The following is a 23,672-nucleotide window of genomic DNA, read 5'->3' on the forward strand; positions in this document are numbered from 1 at the left end:
ACTCGTCTCTCAGGTGGCTGATCTCAAAAGAGAAAGAGACGGTGCCGAGGCCAGCCTGAAGACTATGAAGACTCAAATAGAAGGGCAGCGCAAGCTTCTCCGTGAAAAAGATGACGAGCTCGCCCAAGCCCAAAGGGAGCGCTCTGATTTGGAGAAGGAGCTTGCGCGAATGAAGGAGGAAGCCGGCGCATTCAAACGCTCTGTGGAGGCCGCCAAGCAGGCGAGTTATGAGGAAGGGGTAGCTGCAACAGAGGAGCAGCTGACAGAGGCTTTCGCGGCCTTGTGCCGGGAGTACTGTCAGCAAGTCTGGGGGGAAGCTCTATATGTAGCAGGGGTTCCTTCAGCCTCGGAGCTGAGGAAGTCTGAGAACGTTTGGCTTCCCCTGGACATACAGGAGATAGAAGAGGCTCCTGCTGTTGCTCCTGCCCCTGAGATAGCTCCTCCTGCTCTTCCTCCTATGGTCCCAAAGCTCGTTCCAGATCCTACAGAACCTTCAGGTTCCAATAAAGAGAAGGAAGGGGGCGGGGATGTCGAGAAGGGTTTGAGCCAGAGTGCGGAGCCCATTGTCCCTCCAACAACTACAGCAAACAAAGGGAAGCAAGTTCTGTCTCCCTTTGAGTTGGAGCTAAGAAACACCGAGGCAACCAGCACTTCTCAGCAAGACCCCCCTCCAAGAGCTTAGGACCTAGCCTAGGACTTCTCTTTCTTTGTACTCAAAACTTAGCATGTAATGTATGTCCGAATAATCAATGAAAGACAATTTTGTTTGATTTTCACTCATGTTGTATTTGTTTTACTTTATTCTTTTTGTACTTGTCGTAAAAGTTCTCATTAATACATAGTTAAAGGAAGGTCAGAACAAACAAATCTAACTCCAGGGATTGCACAATTATAACCTCCACACAGCCATGCGCATATTTGCGTTGCAAAGTAGAATACTTAAGAACCTGACAGAGAGTAACTTAGTTTAGATATTAAACAATGCCTTAGTTAAAAAATCTCATATGATGGTTAAACTTTTGTAATCTGTGGTATTGCTTTTAGTAGGATGTAAGGTCCGAGGACCATTCCTTACAAAAATTTACTTAACACTTAAAGATATAGAACTTAAGATCCGAATTAATGAATGGTAAGATACTGATTTCCACAAAACGTGTGATAGGAATAAGAACAGTGACAAGATATTAAGAATAGTAACTTTAACTGTTAATTTTCCCAAAGTAGGAGGTCCGAGGACCCGGCATAACTAAGGTTCTGTTTAACAAATGATAAGATATCAATTTCCACAAGGTTTGTGGTCCGAGGACTACACTTAACCAAGTTTCTGTTTGACTCTTAAGAATAGTAACTTCAAATGTTAATTTTTCCAAAGTAGGAGGTCCGAAGACCCGGCATAACTAAGGTTCTGTTTAACAAATGATAAGATATCAATTTCCACAAGGTTTGTGGTCCGAGGACTACACTTAACCAAGTTTCTGTTTGACTCTTAAGAATAGTAACTTCAAATGTTAATTTTCTCAAAGTAGCAGGTCCGAGGACCTGGCATAACTAAGGTTCTGTTTAACAAATGATAAGATATCAATTTCCACAAGGTTTGTGGTCCGAGGACTACACTTAACCAAGTTTCTATTTGACTCTTAAAAATAGTAACTTTAAATGTTAATTTTCCCAAAGTAAGAGGTCCAAGGACCCGGCATAACTAAGGTTCTGTTTAACAAATGATAAGATATCAATTTCCACAAGGTTTGTGGTCCGAGGACTACACTTAACTAAGTTTCTGTTTGACTCTTAAAAATAGTAATTACGAATAGTAATTGAACTGATAACAAACAAAAGCACATTTTATTAATAATAATACATTCGAAGGTTATTTACATTCCATGGGCGTGGTACAATTCTTTCATCTAGGTCGGCTAGCCGATATGACCCTATGCCCGCTACTGAAATAATGCGATAGGGGCCTTCCCAGTTTGGTCCTAGCTTACCCCAAGCTGGGTTCTTAAAAGTGCCCACAACCTTTCTTAGTACAAGATCCCCAGGTGCGAGTGGCCTTAGCTTCACGTGGGCATCATATCCCCGTTTAAGCTTCTGTTGATAATAAGCCATTTGGACCATAGCCGTCTCGCGTCGTTCCTCAAGTAAATCAAGACCTTTCTCCAGGAGGCCATCGTTATTCTCCGGGCTAAAAGAACTCGTCTTCAGGGTGGGAAAACCATATTCCAGAGGTATGACCGCCTCGGCCCCATAAGTCATAGAGAATGGTGTTTCTCCCGTGGACCTGCGTGGTGTAGTCCGATACGTCCAGAGAACATGTGGGAGTTTTTCTACCCACCTGCCTTTCGCATCGTCCAAACTTAGTTTGAACATTAAACAATGCCCTAGTTAGAAAACTCATATGATGGTTAAACCTTTGTAATCTGAAGTGTTGCTTTTAGTAGGATGTAAGGTTCGAGAACCATTCCTTACAAAAATATGCTTCGCACTTAAAGATATAAAACTTAAGATCTGAATTAATGAATGGTAAGATACTGATTTCCACAAAACGTGTGATAAGAATAAGAATAGTGACAAGATATTAAGAATAGTAACTTCAAATGTTAATTTCCCCAAAGTAGGAGGTCCGAGGACCCGGCATAACTAAGGTTCTGTTTAACAAATGACAAGATATCAATTTCTACAAGGTTTGTGGTCCGAGGACCATACTTAACCAAGTTTCTGTTTGACTCTTAAGAATAGTAACTTCAAATGTTAATTTTCCCAAAGTAGGAGGTCCGAGGACCCGGCATAACTAAGATTCTGTTTAACAAATGACAAGAATTCAATTTCCACAAGGTTTGTGGTCCGAGGACCATACTTAACCAATTTCTGTTTGACTCTTAAGAATAGTAACTTCAAATGTTAATTTCCCCAAAGTAGGAGGTCCGAGGACCCGGCATAACTAAGGTTCTGTTTAACAAATGACAAGATATCAATTTCCACAAGGTTTGTGGTCCGAGGACCATACTTAACCAAGTTTCTGTTTGACTCTTAAGAATAGTAACTTCAAATGTTAATTTCCCCAAAGTAGGAGGTCCGAGGACCCGGCATAACTAAGGTTCTGTTTAACAAATGACAAGATATCAATTTTCACAAGGTTTGTGGTCCGAGGACCATACTTAACCAAGTTTCTGTTTGACTCTTAAGAATAGTAACGGTAAGCCCCTAAAGTATTTATAATTTGAACTACTAACTAACAAAAGCACATTTTATTAATAATAATACCTTCGAAGGTTATTTACATTCTATGGGCGTGGTACAATTCTTTCATCTAGGTCGGCTAGCCGATATGACCCTATGCCCGCTACGGAAACAATGCGATAGGGGCCTTCCCAGTTTGGTCCTAACTTACCCCAAGCTGGGTTCTTAGAAGTGCCCACAACTTTTCTTAGTACAAGATCCCCAGGTGCGAGTGGCCTTAGCTTCATGTGGGCGTCATATCCCCGTTTAAGCTTCTGTTGATAATAAGCCATTTGGACCATAGCTGCCTCGCGTCGTTCCTCAAGTAAATCAAGACCTTTCTCCAGGAGGCCGTTGTTATTCTCTGGGCTAAAAGAACTCGTCTTCAGGGTGGGAAAACCAGATTCCAGAGGTATCACCGCCTCGGCTCCATAAGTCATAGAGAATGGCGTTTCTCCCGTGGACCTGCGCGGTGTAGTTCGATACGTCCACAGAACATGTGGGAGCTCTTCTACCCATCTGCCCTTCGCATCGTCCAACCTTTTCTTCAGCCCACTGACTATGACCTTGTTAACGGCCTCGGCTTGCCCATTTCCCTGAGGATAAGCTGGGGTGGAGTATCTATTTATGATGCCCATGTCACCACAATATTTCCTAAAAGCCTTGCTGTCGAATTGAACGCCATTGTCTGAGATAAGTGTGTGTGGTATACCGAATCTAGTGACGATGTTTTTCCAGACAAACTTCTTGGAATCAACATCTCTGATATTTGCTAAGGGCTCGGCCTCAACCCATTTAGTGAAATAGTCTATCCCCACGAGAAGCCATCTTTTGTTTCCTGCAGCCCTCGAAAATGGCCCCACTATGTCCAATCCCCATTGTGCAAAAGGCCAAGGACTGGAGAGAGGGTTGAGAGCCCCTCCAGGTTGATGAATATTAGGGGCGAACCTCTGGCATTGATCACACTTTCGAGCATAATCCTGAGCCTCCCTCTGCATATTGGGCCACCAATAACCCTGAGTTAGAGCTCTGTGGGCTAAGGACCTTCCCCCGGTGTGGCTCCCACAAATCCCTTCATGCAATTCTTCCAGAAGTGCCTCCGTTGATTCAGGATGCACACACAACAAGTATGGTCCTGAGAAGGACCGTTTATACAGTTTCTGGTCCTCGGACAACCAGAAACGTGGCGCCTTTCGACGTATCTTATCTGCTTCAGATTTTTCCTCAGGAAGGATTTCATTCTTAAGAAAAGATATAACCAGGTCAATCCAACTAGGTCCAGGCCTTATCAGATGAATGCGAACTGCGCTAACAGTGGTAAGAGTTGGCTCTAGCAAATCCTCCACGAGGATAATCCTGGGCAAACCCTGAGCCAAGGACGTTGCTAACGTAGCCAAAGAATCTGCATGGGTGTTTCCACTCCTAGAAATGTGAGCTAAGACAAAGGAGTCAAATTCAGCTTGCTGACGCTTGACCTGGGCCAAATATTCCTGCATTCTGGGGTCTTTAGCCTCCATGGTCCCCATGACTTGTCCGACCACTAACTGAGAGTCCGAGAACACATGGATTTCCTTTCCACCCATCCTACATACCATCTTCATGCCCACCAAGACTGCTTCATACTCGGCCTCATTATTAGTAGCCGAGAACGCCAATCTCAAAGATTTTTCGAAGACAATCCCCTCAGGGGATATTAGGACAAGTCCAACACCAGACCCTCTCTGATTAGATGCCCCATCCACATACACTTTCCAAGTCGAAGGTACTGCGGCTGTGATCACACCAACTGATTTTTCATCCATGCGCGCCTCTTTCAGAGTTTCTTCTAGCAATGGTTCGGTAAACTCTGCCACCAAGTCAGCGAGGACCTGCCCCTTCACCGAGGTGCGAGGCCTGTATTTAACGTCAAAAGCTCCTAAAATGGTTCCCCACTTTGCCACCCTACCAGAGTAATCGGCACTGCGTAACACCGCCTTGAGAGGCAATTGGGTCAGAACCACCACAGTGTGAGACTGGAAATAATGAGGAAGCTTGCGCGTGGCATGAACTATGGCCAGAAGTGCTTTCTCCAAGAGTAGATAGCGCATCTCGGCCTCATTCAAAGACTTACTAACGTAGTAGACCGGTCTTTGCACCTCGCTTTCATTCCTTATAAGGACCAGGCTGACCGCGTGGACGGCCACTGCCAGATAAGCAAACAAGACCTCGTCCGCCTCGGGGCGGGACAAAATGGGTGGCCGAGAAAGATATTGCTTAAGCTGTTGGAAAGCTAACACGCAGTCCTCGGTCCATTGAAACCCTTTCCACTTATTCAACAATTGGAAGAAAGGACGGCATCGGTCAGCTGACCGAGAGATAAACCTATTCAATGTAGCAATCATTCCGGTCAATTTCTGGATCTCTTTTGGGTTCCGAGGCGGCTGCAAATCCTGAATAGCCTTGACCTGCGCTGGGTTCACCTCTATGCCTCTGTGAGTAATCATATACCCCAGGAACTTTCCAGATCCCACGCCAAAAGAGCACTTTGAGGCGTTAAGGCGCAACTTATACTTTCTTAGCACCTGGAAGGTGTCGGCTAGATCTTTGACTTGTAAAGGTATTGTTTTGCTCTTCACCACCATATCATCTACATACACCTCAATGGTCTTCCCTAGTTACTGTTCAAACATTCTAGTCATCATTCTTTGGTAGGTAACCCCAGCATTCTTCAATCCAAATGGCATGACCTTATAGTGGTAGTTCCCTGTTGGAGTAATGAAAGCAGTCTTCTCCTGATCCTCCAATGCTAATGGAATCTGATGGTAACCCTGGAAGGCATCCAAAAAACTCATTCGAGGACGTCCGATAGTGGCATCCACCAGTTGATCAATACGCGGCATTGGGAATGAATCCTTAGGGCAGGCCTTGTTCAAATCTGTGAAGTCCACACATACTCTCCACGTTCCATTATTCTTTTTAATCACAACCATATGCGCCAACCATTCGGGGTAGAAAACTTCTTTAATAGCCCCAGCCCTCTTGAGTTTGAGCACCTCTTCCTTCACAGCCTCGGAATGTTCTTTGGAAGAACGCCGAGGTGGCTGCCTTCTCGGAACAATGGCAGAGTTGACGTTTAAACGATGACAAATGAAGCTCGGATCTACGCCTGGAGCCTCATAAGGGTCCCACGCAAAAACATCAATATTGTCCTTCAGAAATTCCAACAACTCCATCTTCTCCTGGTGTGGCAAACGTATGCCAACTTGGAAGAACCTCTCTGGGTCATCTGCTATCAAAAACTTCTCTAACTCCTCACAAACAGCCTCCTCTCCTGTCACCGCTCCAGGTGCATCCGGAGCTGTTAATTGCTATGACTCTTGGATGGGCAAAGCTGATGACTCGGTTTCTGTCTGATGAAGCACTGCAGCCGATATGCATTGCCTGGCCACTGATTAGCTACCGAGGATTTCCTCAACATACTCCCCCGAGGGGAACTTAACCTTAACATGCAAGCTAGAGGAGACAGCTCCCAGAGCGTGCAGCCATGGTCTGGCGAGGATGGCTGTATATGGGGAGTACGCGTCGACCACAATGAAATCCACCTCAACCGTTTCTGAGCCGGATTGGACGGGCAAACGAATCTGTCCCTTCGACACAACGACCCTTCCTTCGAAGCTTATGAGTGGCGAGTCATAAGGAGTAAGATCTTCCAACTTCAACCTTAGCCCCTTAAATAAATCAGGGTACATGATATCTGCACCGCTGCCCTGATCAATCATCACTCTCTTCACATCGTAGCTCCCTATCCTGAGAGTGACCACAAGAGCATCGTCATGGGGTTGAATGGTACCAACCTTATCCTCTTCCGAAAATCCCAAGACGGGTAAAGTCACCTTCAACCTCTTCGGCCTGCAGCCTGCCTCCTCGGCCTGAGAATGGGAAACCGCCATCACCCTAGTGGGACTTGAGCCAGTCCTGCTAGGTGCAGCGAAGATAACGTTAATTGTTCCCAATGCCAGCCGAGATGGATTATTCTTCTGATTGTTCGAGCCAGATTGCCCGCCCTGTCCACCAGGTTGACACAAGTGCTACTTTAGTTTTCCTTCACTGACCAGCTGCTCCAAGTGGTTCCAAAGGGTCCGACAGTTTTCGGTAGTGTGGCCCACGTCCTGATGGTACTGACAAAAGAGGTTCTGATTCCTCTTCGCGGGGTCTCTTGCCATCTTACTAGGCCACCTGAAGAAGGGCTCCTTACGAACCTTCTCCAGCAGTTGGTGCACTAGTTCTCGGAACACAGTGTTCACGGCCTGAGGTGCTACCGAGCCGGACTGCCTGGCATAATCTCTCCTCGGCTTATTGTTGTGGTATCTGTCCGACCTGAAATCCCTTCTCTCCTACGAGATAACCTTCTCCTTAGCCTTTCCTTGCTGCTGGTCTTCCTTTACCCTTTTGTATTCATCAATACGATCCATGAGGCGGCGTACGCTGCGGACGAGCTTTTTAGTCAAAGACTTTCTCAAGTCATGATCAGTAGGAAGGCCTACCTTAAAGGTGTTGAGCGCTACCTCATCAAAGTCACCATCTATTTCATTGAACATTTCTCAGTACCGGTCAGAATATGCTTTCAACGTCTCCCCTTCCCTCATGGTCATGGATAGCAGCGAGTCCAATGGCCGAGGTACTCTGCTACACGTAATGAACCGCGAGGCGAATGCTCTAGTGAGCTCCCCAAACGAACCTATAGACCCCGATTTAAGGCCGTTGAACCACCTCATAGCAACAGGTCCCAAGCTAGAGGGGAAAACTTTACACATCAGGGTCTCGTTGTGAGAGTGCACCGCCATCCTCTGGTTAAAGTGACTCACGTGCTCCACCAGATCAGTCCGGCCATTGTAGATGGTAAAGGTGGGCTGGGTAAACTTCCTGGGAAGCCTCCCTTTCTCAATCCTCCGTGAAAACAGAGATTTGGAGAGTTGGTGCAACGCCCGACTCATAGCATCGTTCCCTAAGCCCCTAGAAGGAAGCTTCTTGCGTCTGCGAGCTGGCTGGTCGTCCTCCTCACCAGAGGACATTGCACTGGGGGGTGAGCATGACCTTGAGCTATAGCTACCTCCTCGGACCTCCTCTGAGGAAGGATTAGATGAGGACGGTGAAGACCTACGTCTGGCGCGGCGTAGCTTTCTCTTCAAACAATTAATCTCCTTTTGCATGGCTTTAGCACCATCCTCATGGGTGGTGCTACCCCCACCATGAGTATGGCTAGCCCCGGGGTATTCTGTATGGACACTTCCCTCACGATCCCTTCGACGCTCAAGACGCTCGAAAAGATCCTCCGGTTGTGATCCCTGTGATGCTGCATGGTGAGAACCTAGGCCTGCCATAGTATCCCAACTCCTTCTAGACTAGATTTCCCACAGACGGCGCCAATTGTAAGTGCACAATTGCACCTGGACCCAAAGACAATTACGGGCTCAGGCCCAATGAGCCTTAAACAATAAAATTTGTAGAGTGTGGGCTTGAAATCTAGGTTAGAGGTACTGAGAACTTGATAACAGGCTAAAAGTTACAAACACTTGTAAATAACAAATGATAATTGCAAATAGACCTCCTCGGACGTAAGCCGATGACTACTTCTGTATTATTTCTCTTTCTCTCTTAAAAGTTACAATTCTTAATTTCTTTCTTTGTTACCGACCGACCCCCCTTTCTCTGGCATTCACCCCCCTTAAATACTTCTTTTTCTGATGCTTTATCCACGTGTTGCTTCAACCCCCTCCCCCCTAGATATTTCTTTTCTTAGTGCCTTTGAATAGTGACCAGAAGTTTCAGTTCTACTGTTTAGGGGTCACTTCCCCATTAAGGCGGCCAAGGAGGTAGGTGCAGAGTCTTTAATGTGGTGGTGGCAGCCTTTTCTTTTGGTATTTTTCTAACACTGGTGTACCTCGAAGATTCAGGGTTTCCCCCTTTAACCATTAGTCTTTCCAGAGTTGTGCCTTGACCTTCATAATAAAGCTCTGAGTTCTCTTGGATATGTTCGAGGAGAAGCTCGCCCTCGGCTGTATCCTCGGACCCTCGGCGTATGGGCCAATTCGCAGAGTTAACAAATTCTTAACTCTGGAGTAGGTCGGCCCTCCATGCTACAGTCCAAAGGCCCATATGCCCACTTGGGTCCTTTTACTCCCCACAGATCTCATCAAGCCCTTTTGGTGAAAATTAGATAAAACCTTGTTCTTCAGGATGATCCATCTTGTTTATTCCAGTTCTTGCCCAATCGGTATAGTTTATTATGCGAAGTTGGGTAAAAAACTATTAATTTTTCTGAAAAATATAGTGAAGACTTTATTAGGGTTTTAATATTTTTGTGATATCTCATTCGTTTTAACTCCGATTTTGGCTCGTAAACTATCATTTCAAAGGGAAAAAATATTCCTTATGAGAAGGTCCAAAATTCAACATGATCCAATGGTCAGATCAAAAGTCAACTTTTTGACCACCCCGGATTAATGTTTTAGTTAGATTTTCTGTAAAACGGGTTTTTCAAATGTTGTGACTTTTTGATTTACCATTCAAACATGTTTTATTTTTTTTCCCTTTTTGGCTTTGAAACTCATGTTTTTTCACCTTTTCTAATATATATTTTTTAAAATTTTTTGGTCTTCATTTTGACGCATAAATCAGGGTCAGACAAAATATGGTATTAACAATGTGCATACAGTTCTTATTGATAGGTGTATATTTTTATATGGTCTTATCACAGGTGCTTCCATGTGTCTTTCCTCTTTGTTCATTCAAACAATTGTTGAGGTCCATAGGAATAATGCTAGGAAACAAAAGACTCTGCTTTCCTGTTTCTATCCTTAGGATCTTAGAATACCTAGAGTTTGAGTGTCCCTCCTCTTCTGAGCTTGTTCATCAAATGGCACCTCTAAGAGCTAATTTTCTAAAGCAGTGCAATGCACAAAAGAAGACAGCAAAACCAAGTGAAGGAACAACAAAGAAACAACGAGTGGAGCCTTCACATGAGGATATGCATATTGATCCTACAGTTGTGTTACCGCTGATGATGATGAAGATATAAATGTTGATGCGGCTACTGGTCCTTTTGGAGCTTCTCTTTCTCTTCATTCCATGCTTGAGAGATGATGATGCCGAAAAAATCACCAGTAAGTTGCAAGCACTTTCCAACTCGAATCAACACCTGCAAAGAGAAAACAAAGAGACCTAATAGAGAGCACCGGTGTGGTGCCAGCCAAAAACCCTCCGAAGGTCAAGTTAGAATTTTCTTTCAACCCTAGAGTGCCAGAGTTGAGTTAAATGTGCGTACCTTGATATCTAGGGTTTTTGAGGTATTTATATTGGCGTAGAATTGCCTTTCCTTTTAGGATACAACTTCCTTCTAGAGTTCTTTTCCATATAGGGGTCTTCTCAAACGTGTGATGCAAGTAGTTCAAGTGTACATGCTTGCGTGGAGATAAAGCAAAAGTCGACTTAAACATATCAAGTGACATACAACCTAGAATCTGTAACTAATTCATGTATGACAGATACTCAGTAAATTCAACCGTCCTATTCGCGTCACCTACGGTGTCGATCCGTCTTCTTTCTCACCATCCCTTCAAGTTCGATGTAGATGTCCGTCTCCTAATTTTATCCCCTTCAGTTGCCCCCTTCAGTCCTTGGATCCATCTTTGAAACATGATGGATTCATGGAATGATTCATAAAGCAATGTATAGAGATAGGACGGTCTTAGTGTACCATGACGGAGGACACGTGGCCTATACTTCTGGCGGAGGACACGTGGCCTATACTTCTGGCGAAGGACACATGGTCCTTATGGATTGGTGGTTTCCCCAAAACAAGGCGACGCTTCGTATTCTGTGCCCTTCGTTCTATAAAAGCCAGTCATTTCTCCCTTCATTTTCTCTTCCTATCAAAAATTTGTGAGCAGAGCGCCACCGTCATCACTACCGTGCACTCTTGTCGTTCAGCTAATCTTATCCGTCGTCTCGCATTGGGAGCCATCTCGATCCGGTATGTACTCCAAACCTTTCTCTCCCGTCTTTTTTCTTTATTTTATTGTTTATTTATGCACTTTAGACCCGTCAGCGTCTTAGATCATATCGTCATAAATGTAGGTTATGTCTAGTACGTCAAGTAATCAGTCGTTTGTCCGCGACGGGGCGGGCTACAATGAAAGATTCCCGTCAGGTCCAAGAGAACCTGACGCTTCAAGTGAAGAAAGGAATACGTCCAGTACCTCTTCTTCCCTAGATCTTGAGACGGATAGTTCAGAGTCGTCAAGTAGTGACCTAGACGGCGTGGATCCCCCCGTTCAATCTACGATTGGACCGGACGGTCTCAGAGAGTTCGTCATGCTACCCCTGTGGACGGTAAACGATTTTCGGTCCACAATAACCGAATCCCACCTCCAAACACTTAGGGTCAAGTATCAAATACCAAATAACATCCGTCTACGTCTCCCCGAAAAGTTCGAAAAATGTTACTACAAGGGGGTTGACGGTGTTGGGATCTATGAGCAAGCCTTAAAGGCGGGTCTCAGATTCCCTTTGAGTTCTCTCCACCGTCACCTTCTTCAATACCTCGGCCTATCCGTCACCCAGATCTCCCCAAACGCATGGAGAGTATTCATCAGGGTAGAAGTTTTGTATGGGGCAATGTCTGACGGTTCTCGAAGGTTGACGGTGGAAGAATTCTTCCACTGTTATCGTCCAACGGAGATCGTCAAATCAAAAGGGATGTACCGTTTTATTGCTAGAAGCCCATTGTTGAGGCTCGTCAGTGATACACCGGACTTAAATAGAGACTGGAAGAGTCGGTATTTCTTTTTGGAAGGGGACGAGTGGATGTGTCGTCCAGGGGATAGGACATTCATGCCCGTCAACACTACATGGGGCATAATGCCTCCATCGGGTATGCCATTGTTTTAGTTTCCGTCCAATTGATCTTTGAAAGTTTGTTTATTTTTTAAGGTCTAACCGTCTTTGTTGCAGCTCGGGACCGTCCACAAGTTAACTTAGAGCAGTGGAGTTTTCTGGAGAAGATTTTCAACAAGACAAAGCTTCAGGAGAGGACGTGGGCACAACTCGTCACCCTCGACACCCTCCACTGGTACTGTGACGGTCCTGATCCTTCATCCGCCGCCCGTCGTTACGATACCAGAGTTATAAAACGTAAGTTAGCTGTAATTTTCTTCGTCTTATTTTAGCATCTTCATTTTTTGCTTCTATTTACCCCGTCTTTGATTTGCAGAGATGGACGCTGCCAATAGAATGGTCTTCATCGAACAACAGGCAGCGAAGAAAAAACAAGAGGGTGGCCAAGGTAAGGGGACGGTTCCATCTCTTTCGTCTAAATGTATCCAACAAGAGAAGGTGGACCGTCCTCCTAAGAAGCAGAGGACCACACCAGAGCCCGTCGTGGCGTTGGAGGCTGAGAAGGCACCCGTCAGGCACAGAAAGGGCAAGGGCTTGATGAAGGGTCCAGCTCCTACAGGAGAGAAAGCACCCGTCCTTTTCAGGGAAGACTCAAGCTACGCCCTGGGAAAACTCTCGTCCATCCTGACGGCTGACGACTATGAAGACCTCGGCAATCACGCGACGGAGGCGATGGGAGAGACGGGTCTCTTTAACATTGCGCAGGTATTTTTCAATCCGTCTAACTTTGTCATGCTCATGCTCATCCGTCATTTACATGGTGTTGTACTTTGCTTTCAGGCCATGCTTATGATGAAAGGATTAATGGGCAGTTGCGTCAATCACGAGACTACAATGGACTATCTAAGGAAGAAGAACAAGACGATGGAGGATGAGCTTCACGAGCTGAAGACTTACAAGATCAACATGGACAGAAAGCTCAAATGCTCGGAGCAGGTCAGAGGTGAGGTGGAGAAGGAGAATGAGCATTTGCGCGAAATTCTAAAGGACAAGGAGAAGGAATTGACGGACACAAAGACTAAACTCCATAATGCGAAGGAGATAGCCATCCAGGAATATCGCGACTCCGACCTCTTTCTGATAGAGCTTGGGAGCTCCTTTGCTGACGGATTTGACGACGCCATCCGTCAGGTGAAGTCGTCGTATCCTGATATGGACGTATCCCATATTTCAATTGAAGCTCAAGGGCATACACTTGCACAGTCCGTCCGTTCAGAAAGTACAGACGAAGTGTTTGCCGTCACTGCTCCAGCTGACGAGGGTGAAGCTCTTCCTCCAAGTCAACCAAACGACAGCCAGATGATTGAGAACTCTCTGCCAAAGAATGAGTAGTGATGCTTTTTTTTTTTTTTTTTAATGAAAATTCTTACCGTTGTAAGCGAACTTCGTTGAACCGTCGTTTGTAATTACACAATTTAACTTATCGAATCTTTTACTGCCTATTTGGTTGTTTATTATCCGTTGCACATTATATGCACGTTTATCTCATTTAGATAACCCGTCTACTGTGAAGAATTTTTGATGTCCGTCATTTATATGAGCTGGACTTTCTGATGTATTTTTTGAGACTCGTCCAATTTGTGAACTAGGTTTTTCATCCCTTTGGGATGATCCGTCCACTTTGTGGACTTGTAGAATTTTCATCAATTGGATGATTCGTCCACTTTGTGGACTTGTAGAATTTTCATCCTTTGGATGATCCGTCCACTTTGTGGACTTGTAGAATTTTCATCCTCTGGATGATCCGTCCACTTTGTGGACTCGTAGAATTTTCATCCTTTGGATGATCCGTCCACTTTGTAGACTTGTAGAATTTTCATCCTTTGGATGATCCGTCCACTTTGTTGACTCGTAGAATTTCAACACCATGCATTTCATATTTTCTAAATAAAATTCCTCTCATTATATCAGTTCAACAGACCAAATTGTTTATGAAAAAGAAAACTTGGGTTCTAGTAAGTAAAAACTATGAATGTTTAAAATTAAACTGGAAATAAGGCGGTAGACATTGTTTTCTTATGACTGCTGCACTACTGGTAGTACTTCTTCAGGTGCTCCGTGTTCCAGGGATGGCCCAATTTCCTTCCGTCTAACGTCTCCAAGTAGTACGTTCCTTTCCTATGCCATGAGATAATTCTGTACGGGCCTTCCCAGTTAGGACCCAGCTTTCCCAGGGATGCATCCTTCGTAGCGCCAAGCACTTTTCGTAATACCAGATCTCCCATCTTGAAGTCCCGGTGCCGGACCTTGGAGTTGTAGTGTTTTGCCATCATGTCCTGGTACCGCGCCAGTCTCTGTGCCGCTGCTGCCCTGACCTCATCTACAAGGTCAAGCTCTAGACGCAATGCTTCATTATTCTTGCTCTCGTCATAGCTTTCCACGCGGTAGCTTGTTAGTCCCACTTCTGCCGGTATGAGGGCCTCAGTACCATACGCCAATCGAAACGATGTCTCTCCTGTTGGCGTTCTTGCTGTTGTTCGGTACGCCCACAGAACACTTGGTAGTACGTCCGGCCATATGCCCTTTGCCCCCTCGAGCCGGGTCTTGATAATCTTTAACAAGGACTGGTTCGTGACTTCAACTTGTCCGTTGGCCTGCGGGTGGGCGGGTGACGAGTAGTGATTTTTGATTCCCAGCTGAGAACAAAAGTCCCAGAATGCATCGTTGTCGAATTGTTTCTCGTTGTCTGACACGAGCACTCTTGGAATCCCATATCTACAAATAATACTTCTCCATACAAAGCTGCAAATGTTTTTCTCCGTGATAGTAGCAAGAGCTTCTGCCTCCACCCATTTGGTGAAGTAGTCAATACCAACCACCAAGAACTTCAGTTGTCTTACTGCTATCGGGAATGGACCCATGATGTCCAATCCCCATTGTGCGAACGGCCATGGAGCCGTCATAGGTGTGAGTTCCTTCGTTGGCCGTTTAATGAGATTGCCAAACCGTTGACACTTGTCGCAGGCTCTGACGTACATATGGGCATCTTTTTGCATTGTCGGCCAGTAATATCCCGTTCGTAGTAGCTTGTGCACCAGAGACCTTGACCCCGAGTGGTTCCCATAAATTCCTTCATGAACCTCCCTCATCACGTAGTCTGCTTCCTCACGGCCAAGGCATCTTAGGTATGGTCGGGAGAATCCTCTTTTGTAAAGGATGTCTTTAATCAGGATAAACCGGGCAGCCTTAACCTTCAATTTCCTTGCGTCTTCTTTGCTATCTGGCAGCTTGCCGCTTTTGAGGTACGTCATAATTGGAACCGTCCAATCGTCTTTAGCGCTTACTTCCTGCATTCTAACGTTGTCTAATAACGATGAATGTTGGATGAAGGACAATACCTGTTCTGGGGCGACCATAGGTTCGGCCGAAGCAGCCTTTGCGAGTCGATCCGCCTCTTGGTTCTCTTCTCTTGGGATCCAAACTATCGTGAATTCTAGGTCACTCGTTCGACCCTTCACTTCCCCGAGGTACCTTCTTATTCGTTCATTCCTACAATCATAACTCCTATTAACTTAACTGGCTACGATTTGAGAATCGGAGTAGACCACCGCCTTCCTGGCCCTAGCCGCTATCGCAAGCTCCAATCCTGCCACCAGGGCCTCATACTCTGCTTTGTTATTTGTAGTGGTGAATTCCAGACGGATCATGCATTCGATCTTATCTCCTTCCGGGGTGTGGAGTACAACCTCGATTCCTCCCGCATGCTTGTTGGAAGATCCATCTGTGTGAATTCTCCATGTGGGCGTCTCTTCTGCCCCCTGCTCCTCAGGTGTAGTGAATTCCACAATGAAGTCTACCAGTATCTGTCCTTTCACAGCCGTTCGTGGCTGGTATTGGATATCGTACTCACTCAGCTCGATAGCCCACAAAGCCATCCGTCCTGCAGTTTCAGGATTGTTCATTGCTCTTCGCAAGGGCTGATCCGTTAGGACTCTTAGGGTATGTGCTTGAAAATAGGGCTTGAGTTTTCGAGTTGCAGTTACAAGAGCGAAAGCGAGTTTCTCCATCCATGGGTATCTTTCCTCTGCGCCTCTTAGCGCCCGGCTGATAAAGTATACGGGTTTTTGTACCTTCCCTTCCTCTCTGATGAGAGCTGCGCTTACCGCTGCTGATGAGACGACAAGGTATAGAAACAATTCCTCCCCCGGCGTGGACGGACTAAGCAATGGCGGGGCAGAGAGATATGCCTTCAACTCCTCAAATGCCCTTTGGCATTCGTCCGTCCACTGGAAAGATCTCCTCAGCGTTCTGAAGAAAGGGAGACACTTGTCCGTCGCTCTCGATACCAACCTATTTAAGGCTGCTATCTTCCCTGTCAGGCTTTGCACTTCCTTCACCGTCCTCGGAGGAGATAGCTCCATAATCGCTTTCACTTTCTCTGGGTTGACTTCAATACCCCGCTGGGACACCATGAATCCTATGAATTTTCCAGAGGTAACTCCAAATGCACATTTGCTTGGATTCAGCTTCATTTTATACGTCCGAAGAGTGTTGAAAGTCTCTTGGAGGTCCCTCAGATGATCAGACACCTTTGCGCTTTTCACCAACATATCATCTACGTAAACCTGGATGTTTCTGCCAATTTGGTGCGCGAACATTTTGTTCATTAATCGTTGATACGTGGCTCCCGCGTTCTTGAGCCCGAACGACATCACCTTGTAGCAGAAAAGCCCCTGGCTTGTCACAAATGATGTTTTCTCTTGATCAGTTTTATCCAATTTAATTTGATTATATCTTGAGAAGGCGTCCATGAAGCTCAACAGTTCATGTCTTACGGTGGAGTCTACTAAGGTGTCAATGCGCGGGAGTGGGTAACTGTCTTTAGGGCATGCTCTATTCAGATCCGTGAAGTCAACACACATTCTCCACTTCCCGTTTGATTTCTTGACCATTATCACATTGGCCAGCCAATCAGGGTAGTACACCTCCCTTATGAAGTTTGCTTCTCGTAGCTTCTGCACTTCCTCTGCCACGGCTCGATCCCGTTCGGGGGTGAACACACGCTTCTTTTGTCGAACTGGAGAGAAAGAAGGTGATACGTTCAATTTGTGAACTATGATTGCTGGATCTATTCCCGGCATGTCGTCATGGCTCCATGCAAACATGTCTTGGTTCTCTTTGAGGAATAACAAGAGCGCATGTCGAATCGTTTGGTCGACTGAGGTTCCGATCCTGGTGGTCCGGTCGGGCCTAGAATCATCCAGTCGTACCTCCTCCAATTCCTCCACAGGTTCTGCTACTGTTCTCTGTTCCTCGATGTTCATTGCCTGTACATGGTCATCCATCTCCATCATGGCAACGTAACATTCCCGCGCAGCCACCTGATTTCCGCGCAGTTCTCCAACTCCGTGTTCGGTGGGAAACTTGATCATCAGATGGTAGGTAGAGGTGACGGCCTTCCATGCATTGAGAGTGGGTCGTCCGAGTATGGCATTATATGCTGAGGAGCAATCAACCACGAGAAAGGAAACATCCTTGATTATTTGCTGCAGGTAGTCTCCTACCATCACCGTCAAAGTGACGGATCCTAAAGGATAGACCCGAGTTCCTCCAAAGCCAATGAGGGGCGTGCATGCCAGGATCAGGCGCTCTTTAGCAATCCCCATCTGTTGGAACGCGGGGTAGTAAAGGATATCTGCTGAGCTCCCGTTGTCCACCAAAACTCGGTGGATGTTGAAGTCCCCTGCCTGTATGCTAACCACGAGCGCGTCGTCATGGGGGTGGTGAAGGCGCCGGACCTCCTCTTCCGAAAACTCGATGCTGGAGCTGTTCCGTCGTTTTCCTTCTGGTGAGGAGCCCGTTGACTGGACGCTTTGTACCATCCGTAAATAGGTCTTTTTGGCCTTTTTAGACGACCCTGCTAAAGTACTGCCCCCTATTATCATCCGTATGTCTGCTACCGGTGGTCTGGGACGTTCGTTTTCCCGTCGGGGATTTTGTTCATGGTTTTGAACCGTTCTCTCCTTCCTAACAAACCTCTGCAACCTACCCTGCCTAATGAGGGCTTTAATTTGCTGTTTCAAGTCATAGCAGTCCGCCGTATCGTGACCATGATCGCCATGAAAGCGGCAGTACCTGTCTCTTGGCCTCTTATTAGGATCTCCCTTTAGCTTACCAGGAAACGTCAAAGTTCCTTCGTCCTTAATTTGCATCAACACCTGGTCAATTGGGGCGGTGAGGGGGGTGAAGTTTGTAAACCTTCCTGTAGGCGGCTTGGGTCGCCGATCCTCCCGTCGTTCTAAGGTTCTTGCCCTTTTGTGCCTTTTGTCTGGTTGCATATCTTCCGGCCTTTCCCTCTTTTTGGGCTTGTCTTCTCTAGAGAGCAAGGCGTCCTCTGCGTTCATATACTTTGTCGCCCTGTAATACACGTCGGACATAGTCTTTGGGTCATTCTTGTATAAAGAGAACAGGAACTTACCCTTCCGTAGCCCATTCGTGAATGCTGCCACGAGTATCTTGTCATCGGCCTCGTCTATCTGGAGGGATTCTCTGTTGAATCGGTCGAGGTATGATCTCAAGGTCTCGCCTTCTCGCTGCCTGATGTTCAAAAAACATGCAGTGGACTTCTTATGCCGGTGACTCCCAATGAAGTGGGATACAAACTGCGCGCCTAGTTCCTTAAAAGTGTTGATGGAGTTAGGCGCTAGCCTACTGTACCAGTCCCTTGCAGGTCCTTTCAACGTGGTGAGGAAAGCCCTGCACATGACTTCGTCTGGCACGCCCTGAAGATGCATCAAGGTCTTGAAAGATTCCAAGTGATCCAAAGGGTCCTTGGATCCGTCATAGTTCTCGATGTTTGGCATGCGAAATTTTGGAGGAAGGGGGCACGAAGTCACGGGCGTTGTGAACGGCGAATCTGTTCTGTGGACTAGGTCATCCAAGTCGCTAGATATCTGTCCCCTCAGGGCACTCATCATCACGTCCATACGTTCCCTCATCTGTTGCATCTCAGCTGCGATGTGAGGTGGTAGGGAGTCCGAGACGGACGGAGGATTTGTCTCCGGCCGCTCCGGCCTAGTCGGTGCAGTGCTAACTTCAGGCCCGATAGCGTTCCTCCCCTCTAGGCTCGCGACTTCTTGGTCTTCCTCTGGCGCACTTTGATGTGCATTCCTTTGTCGTAGTTGCTCTTCTAAATCATGATTCTGCTTAGTGAGGCGCTCAATAGCCGCTGCAAGCGTTTGGACTTGCCTTTCTAGCGCTGTAGCATGCTGTTCTTCGCCTTGATTGTTGATTGTCGCCATCGATCTGGTGAGTACCATGCAACTTTTTGTCTTAGGAATAGAGCAAAGGCTGAATAGTCTTTCCTACGCTCTCGACTCCCCACAGACGGCGCCAACTGATGATACCGAAAAAATCACCGGTAAGTTGCAAGCACTCTCCAACTCGAATCAACACCTGCAAAGAGAAAACAAAGAGACCTAAAAGAGAGCACCGGTGTGGTGCCGGCCAAAAACTCTCCGAAGGTTAAGTTAGAATTTTCTTTCAACCCTAGAGTGCCAGAGTTGAGTTAAATGTGCGTACCTTGATATCTAGGGTTTTTGAGGTATTTATATTGGCGTAGAATTGCCTTTCCTTTTAGAATACAACTTCCTTCCAGAGTTCTTTTCCATATAGGGGTCTTCTCAAACGTGTGATGCAAGTAGTTCAAGTGTACACGCTTGCGTGGAGATAAAGCAAAAGTCGACTTAAACATATCAAGTGACATACAACCTAGAATCTGTAACTAATTCATGTATGAGGGATACTCAGTAAATTCAACCGTCCTATTCGCGTCACCTACGGTGTTGATCCGTCTTCTTTCTCACCGTCCCTTCAAGTTCGATGGAGATGTCCGTCTCCTAATTTTATCCCCTTCAAGAGAGTTCTTGATATGCAGTCGTCACAACTTATCATGATGGAGATATTCATGATGACGCAAGCGACTTGTGGAGAACTTTTGGACTCCTTGATATCTGATGTAGTTGCTTAATTTGAGAGCTAATTTTACTGAGTATTGGAGCTCTTTTCCACCACCTCCACCCTCAAATGATTGACATGATTGCCTTTGGCAATACATAACAAAAAGGAGGAGTAGTAGTGAGGAGAGTTGTTATACTTAGGGGAATTTTGGGGGAGATTTTGTTTGAGTTGTTGGAGATGATGTATGTACTTAGGGGGAGTATGAGTTTAGTTTATCTATGTTTATTTTGTTTAGTATGTTTGGTTAGTTACTTTAGTTATAACTTGTCTCACAAACTTGATGATATTGATACATTGTTTATTCTCTTTGGGTATCTTATTTTAGTTTGGATTTGTGAAACCAAGTTATATGTTTTATACTGTATTTTTCACACGTGCATTTATAGTTTGCTTTTAGTGTTTCAAGAATTTACAGGTTAATTCTTCAATGATGTTGCTGTTTATTATTGCAACTTGTAGATAGTAGATTATGAATGAATTGTAGTAGGGCAATAACTTGTATTGGGTTAGTTCTTGAATTTAAGCAATTCATGTGTATGTATGTTTTGTCACAGATTGCCAAAAGAGGAGATTGTTAGGTTCTAAATATTTAAGATTAAATGTTTAGGTTCCAATTTTATGTATGTTGGAAAATCTAGTACAAACACATATCTAGTATAAGATATTTATGTCTTAGAACACTTTTAGACATTGCTCAAATTGATTCAAGTCAAGATTCAAGAACAGTCAAGCTACAAAAAGAAGAATTCAGAAACTGCAAGGCTTAACCGATTGAGTGTGTTCTTCAATTGATCGAGACACAATTTTTGCAGACTTTTTAGAAGGCCCAAAGGCCAGCAATATGTTTAGGGTTTGAGTCCAGCATTGCTAGGTATAAAAGCAAAACCCTAATACACGTTGTCCAAGTCTTGTGAGTTACTTTTGTGAGATCTAAGAGGTTCTGTAACTTTCTAACTCAACAAGCATCTATTGGAGATAAGATTGATATTGCATGGTGGAGATAAGTTGTTGCATACAAGATCAACTACTGTTGATATATGATCTAAACCTTTGAGTGGGATCTCAAAGTCACAAACTGAAGTGTTTGTGTGCAACAAATTCAAATAGAAGAGTCTATAGTTTCGGAGTTACGTGTTGTCACATGAGTAAGTACTATAAGAGGTAGCATTAGATTTAGGGAAAAATCTGTTGTAAACACTTCCATTCTTATTTAGTGAATTTGTTGCCTTGGGGACTGTATAGGTTAAATCCTCCCCAAGTTTTTTACCTTGAAACTGAACAATTTCATTGGTTTTCCTAGGTCATCATATCACTTGTCTTCCTTACTATTCTACTTTATGTGATATTGTTGCTATTGTTTAACCTAGATCTGCTTAATTGACCTAAGTAACAACTTAGTTAATTTATTAGTTTAAACAATTTGAGTGTTCAGATGTCTAAATATACAAACAATTTGTTCTACTGAAAAAAAAAAAAATCAGTTAACATATTTTCAGGCACTCAAGGCAACAAAATTTAACAAACACGAAGGACCAAAATTGGTGCCTCACAAACACCAAATTGGCAACCTCATCCACCCAATTGGGGTGGGGGAAGAATTAGGGCAAAATGCTAAAAATATTTTCTGTAAAATATTTTATGGCAAAACAAATAGAGCATAAGTATCTAAAGGAAAAACAAATCTTGATAAAATCACTCACATGCATATTCACTGTTTGTCTCACTTTCTGTTATTTGTTTTGAACAATTGCTAATTTGTCTTTAATCTCTTCCATTACTTTCTATCCAGTTCAAACGTACTAGATGAAAATCTACTTACGATAGGATTCATAATCCTTGTAGACAACCATTTATAAAAAAAAAAAAACTTGTAGTGAAAGCAATAAACACGTAATCAAGTCAAAAACCTGCATAATCCTTGTCCAACTCGAAAAAGAGATTGGAAACCGACTTCTCTTTCTATATATAAGCACACACAAACCTGACAGCCATCATAAAGAAAAATTAGTGTATAATTTGTAGGCGATCAATCTCTTGTGTGTAAACTAAGCAATACAAAATCACAAAAACACAAGGGTCTAGCAGCACCATGGCCAAGAAGAAAGCACCCATGGAGATTAGCGTTAAGATGGACGAGAAAATCTGGCACACGTACGTAGTTAACATTGGTGAAGAATTCATGATAAACACCACATGGGTTGTTCAGGATGAGGAACATCTCAGTTTCTGTATAGGCGAGATACGAGAAATATATGGCAAGAAAAAGAATCTTGTTGTTGGCCTGTGTGCTGATACCAGCCATGGCTATGGACGAGGTTTCTCCAACTACAAAGGGATGGCGAAAGAAGCTCCATTTCAATTATTGCAGCTATGCGTTGGGAGTCACTGCCTTCTCTATAACCTTGATGATGTTAATTATTCCCGACGCAGTTTCACCGGTACCAAGCACAAAGTTCTGAAAGGCTTTCTTTATGATAAATACACCACTGTGGTTGGTGTTGGGATCAAGGAGGTGGCGCAGAAGCTTGAAAGAGAGACAGGTGTGACCATAAAGAATCCGGTGGAGCTTCGAAAATTGGCTGAAGCTGAAAAGAGTTTGAAGGGAAACGATGTCAGTAGGTCCAAATTAGCAGATTTAGCCAAATGGGTATTGGGTGAACACATGCATTTTGTAAAGCCTAAGAAGACGACATGGTGGAGCGATAAATATGATGAGTATGGGGATCCTCTACTTTCAAACGATGTAATTAAGTATGCTACTGTTGAAGCTTTCCTTGCCTATGAGATTGGATCCGAGTTGTTGAGATGTTCGTATAGATAGTAGCGGTCTTTTAGTTACCATGGAGGATTTTAAGCTTAGGATTCTAGTTATGCATTTAATGCAATGACCAATGAGTATGTATGGCGTTAGAGATATTGAAGGTTTTATGTCCTCTTTTATGAGATTTCATCATTTTATATTGGAATTTTATTTTGGGATTTTTTTACCACTGTATGGATATAGGTGGAACAATAAAGTTATTGCTACCAGTATATGTTCTGTTTTGTTATGAATGTGTCATTTTTTTTTTTTTGAGAAGGATGAATGTGTCATATAATCGTTGAAAATTAGTCGTTAATTTGTGCAATGCAATTATGGACGATATATATTAAGTATGATATATAATTTAATCTTGGTTTATTTTATTACAAAACAGAAATTAAATTCATAAATAACACTATATAGCTAAAATATATATTAACAACTATATGTTTCAAACATTTATTAATATAAATAATAGTTAATGAAAATTTCATTAAAAATGACATTTATTATTATTTACAATGCATAAAAAAACTTACCGAATGAAAAAAAAAATAATGTTAACGCACCTGGAGTTGAACTCGTTCCCCAACATACTGAGTGCAGTTCTTAATCCAACTTCAAAATAAAATTTGCAAAATATGAATTTAATACTTTAAAAAATTGTTATATCCCTAAACTTATTGTTTGATGGGTATCTACCATAGCAATATGTTACAATACCTATCAATAAAACCACAAATCCCTTAATCTCATACTA

General features: G+C 44.2%; 1 protein-coding gene across 1 annotated transcript; it reads left to right on the forward strand.

The window, feature by feature from the left end:
- Positions 1–22,198: 22,198 nt before the first annotated feature.
- Positions 22,199–22,930, forward strand: LOC142616704 (uncharacterized). Its single transcript, XM_075789503.1, has one exon. It carries the CDS (start codon positions 22,199–22,201, stop codon positions 22,928–22,930), a length of 732 nt encoding a protein of 243 aa, XP_075645618.1.
- Positions 22,931–23,672: the final 742 nt, after the last annotated feature.

The sequence above is a fragment of the Castanea sativa genome, chromosome 11 (genome assembly GCF_040712315.1).
Source record: "Castanea sativa cultivar Marrone di Chiusa Pesio chromosome 11, ASM4071231v1".
Lineage (NCBI taxonomy): Eukaryota > Viridiplantae > Streptophyta > Magnoliopsida > Fagales > Fagaceae > Castanea > Castanea sativa.